The sequence below is a fragment of the Numida meleagris genome, chromosome 6 (assembly GCF_002078875.1).
Source record: "Numida meleagris isolate 19003 breed g44 Domestic line chromosome 6, NumMel1.0, whole genome shotgun sequence".
Classification (NCBI taxonomy): Eukaryota; Metazoa; Chordata; class Aves; order Galliformes; family Numididae; genus Numida; species Numida meleagris.
Window position 1 is genome coordinate 55,557,610 of NC_034414.1, and position 17,139 is coordinate 55,574,748.

General features: G+C 45.2%; 1 protein-coding gene across 3 annotated transcripts in view; it reads right to left on the reverse strand.

The window, feature by feature from the left end:
- The window catches only part of PRKCH (protein kinase C eta), a 108,131-nt gene that overhangs the window by 68,956 nt on the left and 22,036 nt on the right, over nucleotides 1-17,139 (reverse strand). For all 3 annotated transcript variants that reach the window (XM_021401496.1, XM_021401497.1, XM_021401498.1), the window contains exon 2: nucleotides 15,217-15,280. In XM_021401496.1, coding sequence (XP_021257171.1) covers nucleotides 15,217-15,280 — 64 coding nt within the window. The remainder of the gene's footprint in view (nucleotides 1-15,216; nucleotides 15,281-17,139) is intronic.

The window sequence follows — 17,139 nt, forward strand, 5'->3', positions numbered from 1 at the left end:
TTTTAAGAACTTTTTTTTTTCCTAAGCACCATTATGTATATTGTTAATATTTAAAACATTCCTCAGATTTCACATTTTCCCACACTATGCTCCTGCAGTGTGTATCGATTTCTTCAGATGCTGCACATCTTCCAGGTGATCCTCGCCCATGCTTACAACCACTTCAGATTAAAATTAACAAATCTAAGCTCTGCGGGGCCTGCACTGTTTCTAACATGCAGTCAACCCTTCTGGGTAACTGCTCTCCCATTTCCTGATGCTGTCTGGAGTGAAAATGGGTGGGATTGCCCTGCACACCTCGTGACAGTGGAAACCATCTATCGTATGATCTGACTGATCCAAATACATGGCCACATCCCGCAGAACAAATCCCACTCTCAGAGGCTCCAGCACCCAGCAATCCCACGAGCCACACCACAGAGCATGCGAGCTCATCCCTCTGACATCAAGGCAGAGTGATTTGGAGATGGTGGAGCACACTGCTGTCAAAGACAGCTTCTTGCCAGCAGCCAGCCCTCGCCAAGCGGTGAATCCTCAGCCTGCCCTCAGACAGAATGGCCAACACAGCAGCAGCCCCCATACGAGTAGTGTCATGGGATATGAAATCAGTGCAGAAGTTTTCCTGTTCATATTCTGCATTCTGGAGAGTTTCCTACAGAATCTGTGTTTTCTTCTTGTGTGCAGACAGCATTTTACAGAACAAAGCTGCTCTCGACCACTTTAGAAGACCCAGACATTTGAAAGCCTCTAATTTCTGGTAAAGCACTAAACCAATAGTTCAGATGTCCAAATACTACTACAAAAACAAGCAAGTAATTTTACCCAGTGATGGGAGCTGTCTGCATTCAAGGTTACATTTAGATGTCTGTAACTATGGGGTATTTACTGTGCCTAGCTATGCGTAAAAGAAACCACAAAGTTAAATACTTCCACTTTCCTCCTTTCCACTGGTGCCTAACACTTGCTCATGCCAGCAGGGGACATCTGCATGCACTGGCACCTGGCAGCAGTTACCTAACCCCTGCCTTCCCAACCACAGACATCCCTCTCTCTCTCTCCATGCACACCTTTAGGACAATTAAGCATAACTGTTGTAACACAGCTATTTATCCATACCACTGAGTGCCACTACCCATTGCTCCGTCCAGCAAGCAGCCCTGGCTGTAGCTCAGCTCCTGTTAGAGGAAGGACAAAGAAAGCTCTACTGGAGAGAATTGACTCCTTCACAAACCTCTGTGGAACAGTGGTTTTTGTCTTTGGTATTTTTTTAAATTCTTTTATTCTGAGGGTTCTTTTCAGTTTAGCTCTCATGGTGGTGTTGTAACCGCAGCAGTAAGGGAAAGCTGCACCCTGCAGTAGCTGACGCCCTGACGCCTGCCAGAGCTCATCTAGCAGAGCCTGACCGCACTGCTGCCATAACCACTTGGGTGAAGGCTACCTAGCCACATCCTACCAGCGAGTAGTACTGGGGGTTTTAGGAAAGGAACATAAAAAAAACAGATCAAGTAAATAGAAGGCGTAGGGGGAACATGCACCCACCCTTTCCAGCAGTGCTGCAAGAGCTCTCTCAATATGTACCTAAAGCAGGCTTCTTCACATTTACTGAAAATAAACAGAGGTTAAACCAAGGTGTTTATTTTCCAAGCCAGAAAGCATCCTATCTTATGAAGAAATCCCTTATGAAGGCTCGATATCATTTAATCAGGAGTTATGATTATCATCATAATCTCATGGATAGTCAATAACACAGAAAGCCTTTCTAATTAGAACCTTACAAACACAACACAGCATTGAAGAATCACAGAATCATAGAATTAGCTAGGTTGGAAAAGACCTGCAACATCATCCAGTCCAACCATCCACCTACCACCAATAACCCCACTAAACCATGTCTCTCAACGCTACATCTATCTAAATGTTTCTTGAACACCTCCAGGGTCAGTGACTCCACCACCTCCCTGGGCAGCCCGTTCCAGTGCCTGACCACTCTCTCAGAAAAGGAGTATTTCCTAACGTCCAGCCTAAATCTCCCCTGACGCAACTTGAGGCCATTCCCCCTCTTCCTGTCACTAGTCATAAGAGAGAAGAGGCCGACCCCCAGCTCACTACAACCTCCCTTCAGGTAGTTACAGAAAGCAATAAGGTCTCCCCTGAGCCTCCTCTTCTCCAGACTGAACAATCCCAGCTCCGTCAGCCGCTCCTCATAAGGCCTGTGCTCCAGACCCCTCACCAGCTTCGTCACCCTCCTCTGAACACGCTCTAGGGCCTCAATGTCTTTCTTGCAGTGAGGGGCCCAAAACTGGACACAGTACTCGAGGTGCGGCCTCACCAGTGCTGAGTACAGAGGGAGAAGAAGTGTTTGATAGCCCAACTCTGAAATGGGAGAAGGATTTAAAAGCTATGACCTAAAGCTGAATTTTCATTGCTGACTGTTCAGCTTGCCTAGTACATGTGCTGTAGATTGAAAATCTTTACTTGTTGCAGTTGTTCAGAGTTTTCAGTTCATTTCAAAAATTACTTGAACACGGGAACCTGCCAAGGGAAGACAGCCACATCCACAGACAACTACTTGAGAGTTCTCTTCCACTTCACAACTATCCAAGCATCAGGCTTGCAGTTTCTGACAGTTTGTGCACAAAAACAGACTGGTTCAAATCCCAGCAGAGGTTTATTGCAAAGCAGACACATGGCACATCAAACAGAGGTTGGGTCTTACATTTGAATCAGCTGCTGCTGCTGCTTCCTCCTCTGAAAGTGGGAGACAATTGGTATGAAGACCAAAGAACTAGCTGGTGCTGGCAGGACTGGGATGTCTTCTACCAACACTACATAGAAAAGCCATTTTAATGAGCAGCTTATCTTTTAAGATGCCAACTAGTAAATACCGTCCTAAAGAACAAGGAGGAATAATGATGCTCTGACCCTCCGTCAGTATGAAACAGAATTCTCAGCAGTCTTGGAAATGCACAAAATGTGAAATCATCCTTGCCTCGATCAGAGCACCAAATCACACGAATTCTGCAGTCAAGGCAAGGCCTTTGTTTCTCATCCATGTGCTGAAGTAGGGTAGATCCTCCTTCCTTCCTTTCCTGCCAGGCTAAGGACATAACCTCATCTCCACTCTCACTCTCAGCTCTAAGCAGTCAGTAGTGTTTGAGTACAAGGCCAAATGATGATGCAAGCAGCAGCAGGGAGAACTGGATCAACAAAGTTTCATCAACAGTGTTAGCGAGCATGACAGCATTCAGCTACTGCTATAAATCCCACTACAAGCTTATTTCTAGAATCATACAGCGATGCCAGAGCCCTGGTGGGAGCAGGTGAGGAAGAGATCACAAAGCTGAGCAGATATATCTCAAGCACTAAGTGCTAACAATGAAGGGGGAAGAGCTGCTTGTTATGTTTGCATAAGTTCTGTGAGAACATGAGAAGGAAGAAGGCAGCTTGAGAAACGTAAAGCAACCAGCAAGGGAGTACGCTGCTGCCACTTGGGAGTCTACAGACCAACTGTGAATTCTATACAGGTTATTTTGCATAGAATTTTATCAAGATTGCCACACAGCTTTTCAGACATGCACAGGGCGGTTCAAAAATAAGACTCCTCACATCCGCTTTTACAAATCCTTTCTGGAATTTATTTTTAACAAGTTTTCTTATGGATGTTGACAGTTATAAAGAAAACACTCCAGTACATTGCTCAAAGCTGGAAAATATGAATGGAAGGGTTTCTTCATTCATTTCTGCAGTGAGAATGGGAGTATGGAGAATAATAAAAAGATTCAATTGAACATGAACAACCTCATGCCATGGAAGACCAGGTTCTGAAAGGGACATCACTGCATGCCAGCTAGTCTGTGCTTCCCAGGCTACAGGCTGCAGAAAAGATGTCAGCTGCCAAGGAGAATGTATTTGATGGGACAGCCACTTCTCCACGCTTCCCTCTCCCGTCTCTTTACAGCCACACTACTGTGAGAGAAGGAAATGGACTGCTCCATGTTCCATCCTATGCGTGTTTCTCTGCTAACGGCAAGAGATGTTTTCCTTAAGTTCATTTTATCATTTCATCTCTGCAAGTTTTTGCATTAGTTTGGAGATGGTAACCTCATGATACTCTTTTGAAAGAGAAACCAGGCTTGGGTGATAACATGCCTCAACGTGCACCAAGAGAAGATGCCAGGTAAGAAGGTTCTTATTTTTAAAGGAGAAGCTTGAGAGACAGCAGGCATCTGGAACACTGACCTGAGCCCTTCAGAGCCACACAGAGGCCATAACTGGAAGGCCAGCTCCTACCTGTGCCTGTACCCAGCAGGAGGCATGCAATACACACATGGTTTGGAAAAGCAGGGTAGATCAGCTGGGTCCCATCAAGCCAGATGGTGGATAGGAGCTTCCCTGCAGCTGCACATGATCTCCCAGCTGCTGCTGGGCAAACAAACTGCAGCCCCAGCACCACTGCTACCTGCTCACCATGGATTCCCCAACCCAGTGCCTCGGAGCTGCCAGCGCAGCTCCATGTGCCACTACAGCCCCATTCTACCATGCTGAGCTGCGTTAGAGGCAGACAACAGTAGAGAAAAGCCCTCTGTGATTAAAAAAAAAAAAAAGCTGAATTCCATGAACAGCAAGCAATAGCCAGTAATAACTGCTTTGCAGGCAGAGCAGCACATTGGCTGGCTGAACGTGAGCCAGCAGTGTGCCCAGGTGGCCAAGAAGGCCAATGGCATCCCGGCTGGTATCAGAAACAGCATAGACAGAAGGACTTTGGAGGTGGTTATCCCTCTGTACTCAGCCCTGGTGAAGCTGGAGCTCGAGTTCTGTGCTCAGTTTTGGGCCCCTCACTACAAGACATTGAGGTGCTTGAGTGTGTCCAGAGAAGGGCAACAAAGCTGTGAAGGGTCTGGAGCACAAGACACTCCAGGAGGAGGAGTGGCTGAAGGAATGGGGATTGTACAGCCTGGAGGAGGCTCACGGGAGACTGTATTGCTCTCTACAACTCCCTGAAAGGAGGTTGTGGTGAGGTGGGGGTCAGCCTCTTCTCCCAAGTAACAACAAGAGGAAGAGAGCTAATGGCTTTAAATTGTGCCAGGGAGGTTCAGGTTGGATATTAGGAAAAATGTGTTTTCCAAAAGAGTGGTGATGCACTGGCACAGACTGCCCAGGTGGTGGAGTCACCGCCTCTGGAGGTGTTCAACAACTGCGGAGACGTGGCACTGAGGGACATGGTCAGCGGGGATGACGAAGATGATCTCAGAGGTCTTTTCCAGCCCTAATGATCCCATGATCCACTTGCAGCCTCAGCTTTACCATAAGATGGGGAAAATCTTCCCCTTCACTTGAAGATGTGCAAATACTTCTAGTAACTGGTATTTCTTACTGCATTACTCATTAAAGACTTAACAAACCAATTCCTCTCTCCTCCCCTCATCACTTAAATTCATTATTATTTCCTTCTGCTTAAGCAAGTTAATTTCCATTTTAAAGACTCCTCTTAGTCCTTCCCACCTTTTAAACTGAAGAGAAACATGTTGAGATGTGATTTATTAGGGAAGGAAGCCATTTAAACACATTATTCATTAAAAACAGGAAAATAAACAAAGCAACTTTGGTCTCTTCCATGATTAACTTCATCCACCAAAAACCCTCAGTTTTCGAAGATTTCAAACTACACTGTGCTGGCTGAAAAGCACAGGTAGAACCCACGGAGTGACAGCATTTACAGGTCAAAGTTACCAGCACTAGTGCAAAATCCTTGAGAAACATGTAATTGGCATCCTGGGCAAGCAGCAGGGAGATCCTGAACTTTCCCCTGATCCCAATGCCTCAGGGCTCACCTGTGTTGTAACAACCAGCAACTCCTGCTCGTGGGCAGCTGCACAGCAGGATTACAACATGCTACCAGGAGGCCATACCTACACAGCACGGCACGCGCTCCGAGACGCATCTATTTTTAACCAGATGCAGTTTAAAGCTACTTTTAAGTAGATGCTCTAGGGACATCATTCTTCAGCGCTACGTGATCAGGTTCAGGATGAAAATCAGCCAATTGTATTGAAACAATAGTAGTTTTACACTCAAGTAAGTTTGCTTAAAATTCACGTCTTACTGTTTAAGCAATGCAACTTTTTCAGAGATACAGGCTGAGTATCTGCCTCCTCGAAGTGGGGGCACCAGAAAGATATTCTTTATGCAACATGAGACAAAATGCATCACGAAGCTGGAATGAACACAAAGCCTGCTGCAGCAGCTTGTATCCAGAAGGACCCAACGTCTTGCAGCAATTTCACAAATTGCAACCACATTACTCAACATCACAGCCATCCCTGGGATAAAACCTCAAGTTTCCTTACTAAGGGCACTGCACCTTTCATCAGGAAAGCCAAACGTAACCAAAAGCACAACTGGAAACTAGACAGGAAGGAATTAACTGGGAAAGTTAACTAAGTCGGACAAATTAAACATTCCCCTTGTTCTGCTGCTTGGGCTGCCAACTGCTGCTGTGCAGTAGCAATTCCCAATGCCTCAGCCTTTCCCAAGCCTTTGCTCGGGCTTTGGCTTTGTACTGGTGTGGTAGGATGACCAGCACCTGAATCACCACCACCTCCATACAGCTGGATCCTCCTAGCCAACTGGTCACCCCATGGCTGGGCGGACCCTGCCCAAGCGTTGTGGCCGCGCGCTCGGTTCTGATTGCACCGATCCCTGCTGCTCTCGGGATTTCCATATGGCAGCTCGGTAATAAGTTCCCGAATTGCAACAACCTTAAGAAGCAGGTTGTTTACCATGTCGCTCTCCCACGCAGATTCCCACACACCATGGGCTGAGCGAAACGCTGCCACGGAGAAGCACTTGTTAAAAATTAAGAAAATAAATTCAGCCTCTTGCATTCCAAGCTTACCGCCACCACAAAGATAATTGTCAAAAGGCAGCACCTCTTCTCATCGAGAAGATGATGGTAGTGCTGCAAGGAAATACCTAATCCCCAGCTCCTCCCCAACCGGGTTTTCATGCTGCAATACATTATTTCTCCATTTCTGAGATTTCTAAAGCAGATGTCCCAAATCCATGCAAATGTAGCTTTTAAAAATGCTGGGCGCTACACAGAGAGGGAGTTGCTTGTGATGGCTCAGGATCTCTTCCTACACAAGGGAGACACTCATGGTCAGGCTGGAAGGGCTCAGAGCACCTGACGGAGCTGTAGGTGTCCCTGCTCATTGCAGGAGAGTTGGACTAGATAACCTTTAAAGGTCCCCTCCAATTCAAATGATTACATGATTCCAAGGACCCTGCAGGTTTTACCAGCTCTGTGCCAGCCACCAGCACCACTGACCAATTGATTTTCACAGCTCCTCCTGCCTCTCCAAGGGCTCTCCCATCTCACCCCTCTCAGTTATGGACATGCAGAGGGGGGTGAACAGGATGAAAGCCACCTTCTCCATCAGCTTGCGATAAACACCTCAGCCAGCAGCTCATTTCTTCCTTTTCCCAGTGCCTCCATGGAGAAGGAACATGTGAGGAGGGAATTTGTTTAGGCTCTACAGAAATGAGATAAAAGTCAGAATGCAGTGCGATACAATAGTACTGATTTAAACAGCTGCCCTAAATAGCAGCACCCTGCCTCCTTCCACAGCCACTTCTCAGCTGGATCAATTCCTAAATCTGGTTTGCTGTGCACCCCACAAACAGCTGTGTTGGCACAATGTGAGGTGTGAAAACAAGCTGGAAGGAAAATCAGCCAGACCTCACTGTGCCTTCTGTAAGAGCTGTGTCACTAACAGCCAGGCTTTGCAAGCATTCTGATAGCACAGCCCAAAGCCCTTTGTGCTGCAGTACTCAGCCCTGCGTGCCCATGGCACAGGACACACAGTGCAACTGAGCTGTGCAACGGCCCTGATCTGCAACACACCATCAGCCCTTTAGACAGGATACTGGTGAATCTCTGAAGGACCTGCTTTTCTTGCCTCATCCCACCTTTGCAAGTGAAACACACGCTCTCAGACAATCCAAGTAAAAACGTGGGTAGTACCAGACAGGGGGCCCAGATACTTCACCTATCCCTTAAGGGCCATGAGCTGTGCACGACAGAGATGAAATCTCTTTTTGCCTTTGCCCGGTCTGCAGTCAGAGCCTGCATCATGAACATACAGGAAGGCCACACTTTAGACACAAATTCAAGCATTTCCTTACATTTTAGGGTTTTACTTTGTAACCTTAGCAATATCCCTCAGATGAAGAAGTTTTTGTTTTTGGGATGATCTCCCAAGTTTTCTAACCAAACAAATGCATCATTGAAAACAAGCACACATCCACTGGAAGTGCAGTAGCCTTCCCTTCCACTGCCCCCATCTGTGGCCTTGGGCACAGAGCGCTGTCCTCTCTCCTTGAGAAGAACTGAGCAGTACTTCAGAGAAAAGAGCTACACTCTGCTGCAAGGATCCAGCACTGATGACAGAGGGACACACTGGCTCAACAAGTTTCACAGCTAGACGGCAGAAAAGAGCTGACATTCTGACACAAAAACTGCTCAAGATTCTAGCTACAAACAGGCTTGGCTGGTCTCAACTCCTTTACCTTTCCCTGTCCCTCAAGCTCCTGTCCTTTTCTCCTCCTCCCACCCCTCGCAGAAGTTCTCCCAGAAAGGTTGCCATCTCATCTCAGAAAGCAAACTAAAGAGTAGAGAAGACAGGAAAGGTGATGTTTAAATACTGAAGTATGGGCACATATAGGGTTGCATGTAGGTGGTACAAGTCCCTGTCCACCTTCCTACCTTGAGTTTTGTACCAAGCAACCTTCCTCCCCAAATCCTCTCTTAGGACTGTGATGGAAATCCCCAAGCCTTGCACAGAATCACTTATCTACAGATATGTGTGTCCTGGCAGCACAGGGCTGCTGCTGTCATCCCTGGCTACAGAGCCACAATCCCAACGTCCAGCAGCTTTGTGCTCTGCTCCTTTCAGCCCACATCTGCCACTCCGCTTCACTAGACTACAAACACCCACTCCAACGTGTTGATGTCCTCCAAGGCCGAGCAGATAGGTTTAAGCTCCTCTGGGAACTAACGTCACTTCTTCCAGGAATCACATTAAAATAAAGCAAAATAAAATCTTTGCCCTTCGTCACAGCCAGGAACACTGAAATCCCAGAGCAGATTGCAAGCTTGCATATTTATATCTAGGTTTCAGAGCCTAGACAAAACACAGCCCACCGAGGAAGTAAAGTTAACCCTAATATTGCTGTTTATGGTACATTTACAGTGTCTGAATATCTACGCAGTTGGCAGATTTTGGCAAGCCATGAACTACTACCAGAAACCTCTCAGCTTGTGATTTAATGTAATAATGTAGAGCAAATCAATCATGTTCCAGGAAATGAAGGTGCTCCGGTGATCACACAGTGGGCTGCTCACCTCCTGCCTCTGCATTTAAGCTCCTCTGTAACATCAAGCAAACCACTTAATTTCCCAGAATCTAGACCTTTCAGCAGTCAAGACAAAGCAGAGGGTTTTCCACCCTATCGAAGATGTCAAACAGTCACTTCCACTAATGGTATTTCACAGGCCAAATGCTGTTTCTCAGAATACTCAAAGGCACTTCATTTTGAAAAGCACTTCCAAGTTGTCCATCATTGCCCCAGCTTCAAAATTCTCTCCCTGGATCTTCAGTGTTGCTGAAAAGCTTTAACATCCTAGTGCTTCACTTATAGGATTGTCTTGTACTTGTTAACCTGATGGGTACCTTCCGGCAAGACTGAGGTTCTCCTGCCTCCCATACAGAGATGCTCAGCATCAGTGGGTGATGCCCCTGGTCTCTGTAAGGACATAGTCTTCTCAAGGATATGCTATGGGTGGACTTTTTCCCCCACAGGGCTCAATGTTGTTCTGATCTATTTCCATCTGTAAGAGTAGAGCTGAGCCAACACAGAGCGCATCTGGAAATCCCTTGTCTGCAGCATGCACATACGCAACCAGTGTAAAGCAATCAGGTACTGGGAAAAAAGACTACAGGTGTATAGAAAAAAACACTTCCCTGCTGCTCTGTCACACAAGACTTTGGGCTAGGAAAGGCCTCCATGTTTTCATAGACCATGTGCCTGAAACAGCAAAACTTTTTTTTTTTTTTTACCTTGTCCTGCACCGACACTGCCTGCTTAGATCAGGAGGTTCTCTGTGCACTGTCTAATATGTACCTCAAAACTGTCCTATTTGAGCTAGTAACCCAAATTAGAAGAGTGGCCCAATGCACTGGAGGCTGAGAACAGGACACCGTCCAGTCTCAGTTCCTGCTTTCAAATAACTGTTTCCTTTCCTTTAAAAAGCAGCATGAAAACAGACTTCACTGCAGTTCACTGAGGACCAGTAAACATCTTTCTTTCCTCCCTCTTGTGCAAGACGCTAATAATGTATTTGCAACAGGAGTTTGGTGTGGCTGAGGAGCCACACTTCAGCACACAGCAAAGACTTAGCACAACGGCAGCACCGTTTAAGACTTCAAGGCTGCAGGTCTTACTGGTGCCTGCCTGAGGAAATGCTATTTCTTAAGACAAAAACCATTTCACACTAGGAAAACACGTTCTGAGAAAAACAACAGCAAAAGACAAAGTCTGGTGTGCTTGAGAACAAACCATCCCATGTACACCATGTGACAGCCACAAACTAAAGAAACATTTCCTGCTTCTGAGGCAGGTTTGGGCTCCCATGCTGCCACAAAGCCTACCTACATTAAATATTTAGCAATGGGTGCTATATCTGCTCTACCAAGTCACTCGGCACTTCAATATTCTCTTTGTTCTATTTCTTGCCCAGAAGTCAAATTTGTCTCTGTCTTTCCTGACACTGAAAGAAAAAAGACCAACCATAACTTACCTCACAACACTGAAATTAAAACTGAACTTCACTCCAGGATTATCACTTTGAGTGGCAACGTCAAAAAAAAAAAAGAAATTACAAGAGTTTGAAGCACTAAAATAGAAGCACTTCATTTTCTATGGAGTTTGCTTCATTCTTTAATTCAGTCAAATAATTTCTTTGTCTTAATTTCATTAGCTTTGCTCAAAATAGCAAATATCAAGAGAGGTGGCAAGCAGAGGGCAGAGCAGCACAAGCTGCAGGCAGAGCTGCTGGGGGCTGCACGGCAGCACAGCTCCCCATTCTCCAGGCGCCCAGCATGGCCTCGCTGCACCAAAGCACAGTCACCTGCTCACGAGTGGCACTGCTAACTTCTCACCCACGTCCAGAAGCACTAACATCACGAGTCGTTTACCTGCAATCGCTGTCCACCCCCAGCCCACCCCCACCATGCCCACTGACCATGTCCCTCAGTGCCACATCTCCATGGTTCTTGAACACCTCCAGGGACGGTGACTCCACCACCTCCCTGGGCAGCCTGTGCCAGTGCATCACCACTCCCGAGAGTTATTTTTCATAATATCCGACCTTTAGAAAGATCTGAGGATGAAGTAATAACATGAGCACTAAAAGACAGTCACTAACACAGTGCTGATTTTACAATAAGTAAAGAAACACAAATAGCCTTATCCCAAAATAGGTAAAGAAGCACAAATAGCCTCACCTCTCCTCCTCTGGGAGATCCTCCCCAGAGCGGAGCCAGGCCCAGCAGGACACTCCAAGATGGGCTTCCAAACACAGCACTGCTGCCTCTATCCATGCCAAAATACTTCATGAGGCAGTGACAGATGGGCATATAAGAATTTAGAGAGGAATAATCTTCTGCCAACCGTACATTTTCCATAGCACACTCATCTTCATGCTGCATGAATGCTTCTTTCAGATACACTGCATGCAGCCACAGAAGCACCATCCTTCTCTGTTCTCATTATAGATAAAATATAACCAAATTAAATTTTCGGCCAAAAGATCTATCCATCAAACAGAAAACAACCACTCCCAAAGCCGAAGAAAGTACAAGCTGCCAAAACCACCGGGACCATCTATTTTGGGTAAGTCTTCTAGGACAGCCAAGTAATTGAGTCAGGTGTACCAAACCCTTTCTTAATTCTCTCCTCCCTTCTCTTCAGTTATTTTGTCAGTCTTCCACTTTACTGGAATTAAATGATGGTGGCTGAGACTTGGTGAACTTGGCTGTTTTCCTAAGCAAACAATTAGCTTTATAAAAAACACCTCTAAAATGATTCATGAATGATGCTCAGTCAGCATGGGGACCAACAGAAGCCACTGGCCCTGTCTCCACTGTTGTTCAGTGAGAGCTCTCAGAAGCTTTTGCAAAGGAAGATGCTCCCCATAGCACACACTAATTCCACCACATTATCCTACTGAAAGCAGTGACAAAGAGATGCTGTGAACACATGTGGATGCCTCAAGGAGCTGGTCTATGGGCACTACCACACCATTCTTTCTTTAATCTGAGTTTTGTGCAGAAGCCTCTCACTACTGCTTTCCAACCAGGAAACACACTGGAGTGGCACATTTCATTCATGAGTCACAAGAAAATGAACAGAAGTCCTAAACACCATATTACTTGAAATTCTCATGGGTCTATGTGCTACCTTGATGGAGTCTAATGCAAACTCCTAGAGTAGGCAGTTGGATTTTGGATACGTGTGTTATTGGAAACTCTAAGGGTGACCATGCATGGAATTAATAAATCAAGGAAAGCCCCAAGAGCCATCTCTGCTCTTCTTGTTCTGTAATCTTCAATTGCTAGAGAGGAAATAGAACTATACTATTTCCCATTTTCCTCTGAAAGCAGTAGAAAGATTTGACTTCATCTCACCCTGTTAGCAACAAGTCCTTACAGTTTAGCCTCCAGTATGACTTTCATCCACATGATGGATTTATGCTTAAGTCCAACAATCCTGCTCAGCCTTGCTTTAAGTGGCCAAGAATGACCACAATCGTGTGTGGATACAAACTGCCATGCTGCTCAGTAAATGCCCTGCAGTTTAGTGATCTTGACACACCACTATTTTCATGTTGAAGACAACACTGCTTGCAATGTCATTTCACCCCTATTGCTTCTGAGGGGCCTCCCAGATCTCCAAGAGCAGTCACTTCTCCTCAGTACATCTTTGCACTCTACCCACTCTCTTCTGACAAACAGAAAGGTTCTCCCAAATGAACCTGATTTGCACAGAACCTTGCAGTCCTTTGTCAAAGCAAAGTTGTGCAGAATATTTCCCAAGAGGAGAAAGGGTCAATAATCTTTTAACATTGTGTGCATGGGCAAATGCAAGAGCAGTTACCATACCACAGAGCTCATACATAGACAGAAAAAGGTGCATCCCTTTTGGACAGATACAGAACTGAAAGTTGAAGTGATACTACAAGGCCTGCCCAGATTTATATAGAAAGTGAATTTCACTGGAAAACTGAACACAGGTCTTCCCCGCCCTGCTGCAGTGCCCTGCCAAGTGGATGTTCTTTCTTCCACTCTTATTTCCTAGCTCTTTGAAAATAAGGGAAACAGACCACACAGCTGCTGTGGTGAGAAACCACTGGTTTTCACTATAAACAAAATCACACAATTCGACTTCCTGAGTCAATCACAGCCTACAAGCATCAGGATACTCTACAAACCCACAAAGCACTGCTTATCAGTGCCTTCACTCCAACCTTTCCTTCTCAGCACCACCACAACGTGCTGTAACACTGGAATGGGAGAGGGGCTGCCACTGCACCTCATCCCCCATCAGCTCAGGTCCAAGCCAACATCACTGCTATTCACCTCACCTGTTGCCTTGATCCAGCACCGCATGAAGAACCCCCACCCTTTGCAGCCAACAGTCTCTCTTCCTCATCCATGTGACCTGCATTTTCCCCAGCGCATCACGTTTTGCAGAACAGCTCCATTTAGGTACATCTAAAGCAACATGTTAGCCTGGGGGTTCCTTCTGCTAAGTCAAGGGAAGGTCCTGGCAGCACCTCTGGGCATTGCTCTCTCCTCCTTTCTCAAGCTCTGGTTACTACAAAGGAGGTAACAGCAGCAAAAAACGTGACCAAAGCTCCTTCAGTCTACTGAGATGCCCTTCAACAATTTGTTGTTCTTCCTTCCACTGATCATTTACAGGCATGCAGCATAGAAAATAAAATGCAGTTGTGCAACTGTTACCTGGGGAAGAGGCAATGAGACCACAGAGGCACACAAAGCCACGTGAGCTCTACCCACTTTTGTTTTGAGTACATCTACTCGGAAAAAAACAACTGGATACAGATTGATTCAGGTTCAAATGCTCTAAAGGACACAGCTACACAGCGCAAAGCTCTCCTGTGCATCACCCAAAGGAAGCTAAGTGCTTCGCTAGCAGCTGTCTGGGCCCCAGCACACAGCAGGCTACAAGCTCAGCAGGAGTGGCATAGCTCCTCAAAGGGTCACAGCAAATCACAAGTTTAGATGCAAACCCTTGTTTGAAATACTCGTGTCTCCATGATGGAACAAGCCAAAGCATTAAAAATCCAGCACTCCAAAACTGCAGGTAAAGGGCAGCGGAGCAGATCTTGCCCTGATTCTTGGCTTCCATACAGGAGATATCCCCCAAATATAGTTCAAGGCCACAGCTAAAAAAAACAACCACCATTAGGTGGATTTAGGCCTGAGGAAAATAATTTCTTTTTCAGAGGCCCATTACAGACTTCCTGAGTTTCTCCAGCACAGCTCACATCCACATGTACATCAGAGTTCACTGTTATCACAATAAACAACAGGGAAATCAAAACCACCACACTATAAGAGATAGTTATGGAAAAAAAATAACTGCCCAGATACTTTTTCAGAAATTCCAGGAATTTGTTAGTGCGAAAGTTGCCCTATGTTTCCTGTGCAAAGTGAACTCTGGAAGCAGAAATGCATGTGAAATAGATGAGAACCATTATGAAATAAAAGTTACCCGAATGTTTTAAACATGTTCTATATGCTCCTGATCTTGCCATTCAAGAAGCACACAGGTAAAAAGCACACACGGCAAAAACAATCTGTTTGAAGGACAACTTCAGATAAATAAACCAGGCTGAGTGTGACATTACTCCCTAGGTCCAAGATCAGTGCAACAGCAGAGCAGATGGACTATGGCACGCAAGGTTAGCAACAGCCCTATCCTAACTTTGAGCCACTCAAGAATCCTCAGTGTGCAACAGCATGCAACCTGTGTGGGGAATGCCATTTGTTTGTACGTCACTTGGTAACTGATGGCAATAATATACACCAAAGGTGAATCCCTAATGAAAACAAGCCAAAGGAACTCCCTTACCTTCTGTGAAGCTGCCGGTAAGAGTAATGACGACAAACACTTTACCTTCAGGTTCCAAATCCACCTGAAAAAGCAAAGGCAGTGTTAGGAGATGGGTTTTCAAGGCAAAGAGTCTTCTTCCCAGGATTTTGCAGGACAAGTCCTGCCAGCATTTGATAACATGAGAAGCTCCATGCACTCTCATGCACACCTTTAACGTTCAAAGAAATTAAGCACCCATCAACCAAACTGTTCAGCACATCTATGAAAAAGGTGGAATCAAGATCCCAATTTTTTAAAGGAGCCCTAAATGTTGAACAGCCTCAACCATGCTAGAATAAGATCAAATTCTCTCAAAAGATCCATGTATAACTGTATGGTGAATTAAATGCATATTTCCTCCCTATTATATCCTATCCCCTCGAAAATGTTTCAGTCCCTCAAAATACCATCAGTGCTGGGGTAAACTCCTATTTCTGCTATTAATCACCTTTTGACTTTTAATCACAGAAAATAGGAAACTTAGGGTTATTCCCTGAAGACTTGTCGTCACTTAATCGAAATTAGACAGAGACGCAATGTTATTTTAGCAATTAGAGACTCGATCCCAAAGTTGACCAACTTATCCTTGAAAGGGGGTATTTATTTTTTGGTTAGCAGCTTTCTAACTTTTAGTTGGAATTTTAATTAAGGTCTTGCTCCTGTTTTCTGCTACAAATTACTTGGTGAACAAAGTCTCTGCTAAGAAATACCTGAAGTTTGCATCAGGCTGCTCACACAGAAATCTCAAATAAAGGAAAGACACATTCTCCCCATGCAACCTCAAACTGCAAGGATAAAATTACCGAAGAGGAGCTTCACACCTCGTGGGTATTGACGATCTGCGCAGAACAGTTCCGAAAATAGAGCTCTCTCAGGGGAATGACTGAATGTGATTGTTTCTAACTGCTTTTGCTCTTGTGCTGTCACCTTTTCTTGGTTCAAAGTCTCTGTTGCTGAAGTAGCAAAACTGTTGTCAAGTTATTAGGAATTTGTTACTATGAGTAGAAGTAATATTGTTAAGGAAAGCAAGAGAGAACATCCTATTGATACGACTTCAGCTACAGACCAGAAGTGACATCTCTGTTAATACAATGCAAACCATGGGAACTGGAACTGCTGGGGAAAATCTTGTCACAATGTTAATTCTATGGGTACCATATTTTCCAATTCCTAAAAAAACTAAACTCTATACCTCAGCAAAAATTTAAATTAAATACTCATTTTTAATTCAGGATTAATTTTCAGTTTGCTTGGACTGACTACTGGACTAGCTGTGTTTGAACAGCCCTCTGTCTCCACTAATGTGGAAGACACTCCTCAAACTTCAACTCCTGTGTTGTCATAAACCTTTTGTGCCTAAATTCCAGTTTACTGTGGAGACGTGTAACTTTATACAGGAAAAGTTATTTCAAAAATGTATAGTAACACATATATATACACACGTGACATACATACAATCACCCAAACTGATTTATGGATTGTCAAGATTTCAGGTCTTCAGTCCTAGCTCTGTGAGACACCTTGCTTTCCCTCCTGTAAATGAGATTCCCCTGCACTGGATAGCACAATCTCACAAAGAAAGGAAAAACGTTGTGAAAGTACTAGGAGGAGATTTATGTGAGTTATAAAACAATCTCTCTCCCCTCCAAACTTGGAGACTAATGACAATTGAGATTCAACAGATATGCTCATGTCGTACCACAATTCAAGAGCACTCAGGTACGAGGATGTTGCTGCACTCAAGATCTACTCATGGTGCATGTCGGCAGGATCTAAAGAAACACTGCAGCTGGAAGGCTCCAAAACAAGGACTGAAGCCCTAGAAGGTACATTTGGCAGAGCAACACCCTCAGGGTGTAGGGCTGGCGGTGAAACCAGCAGCCTGTGTTGCACAAGAGGTCA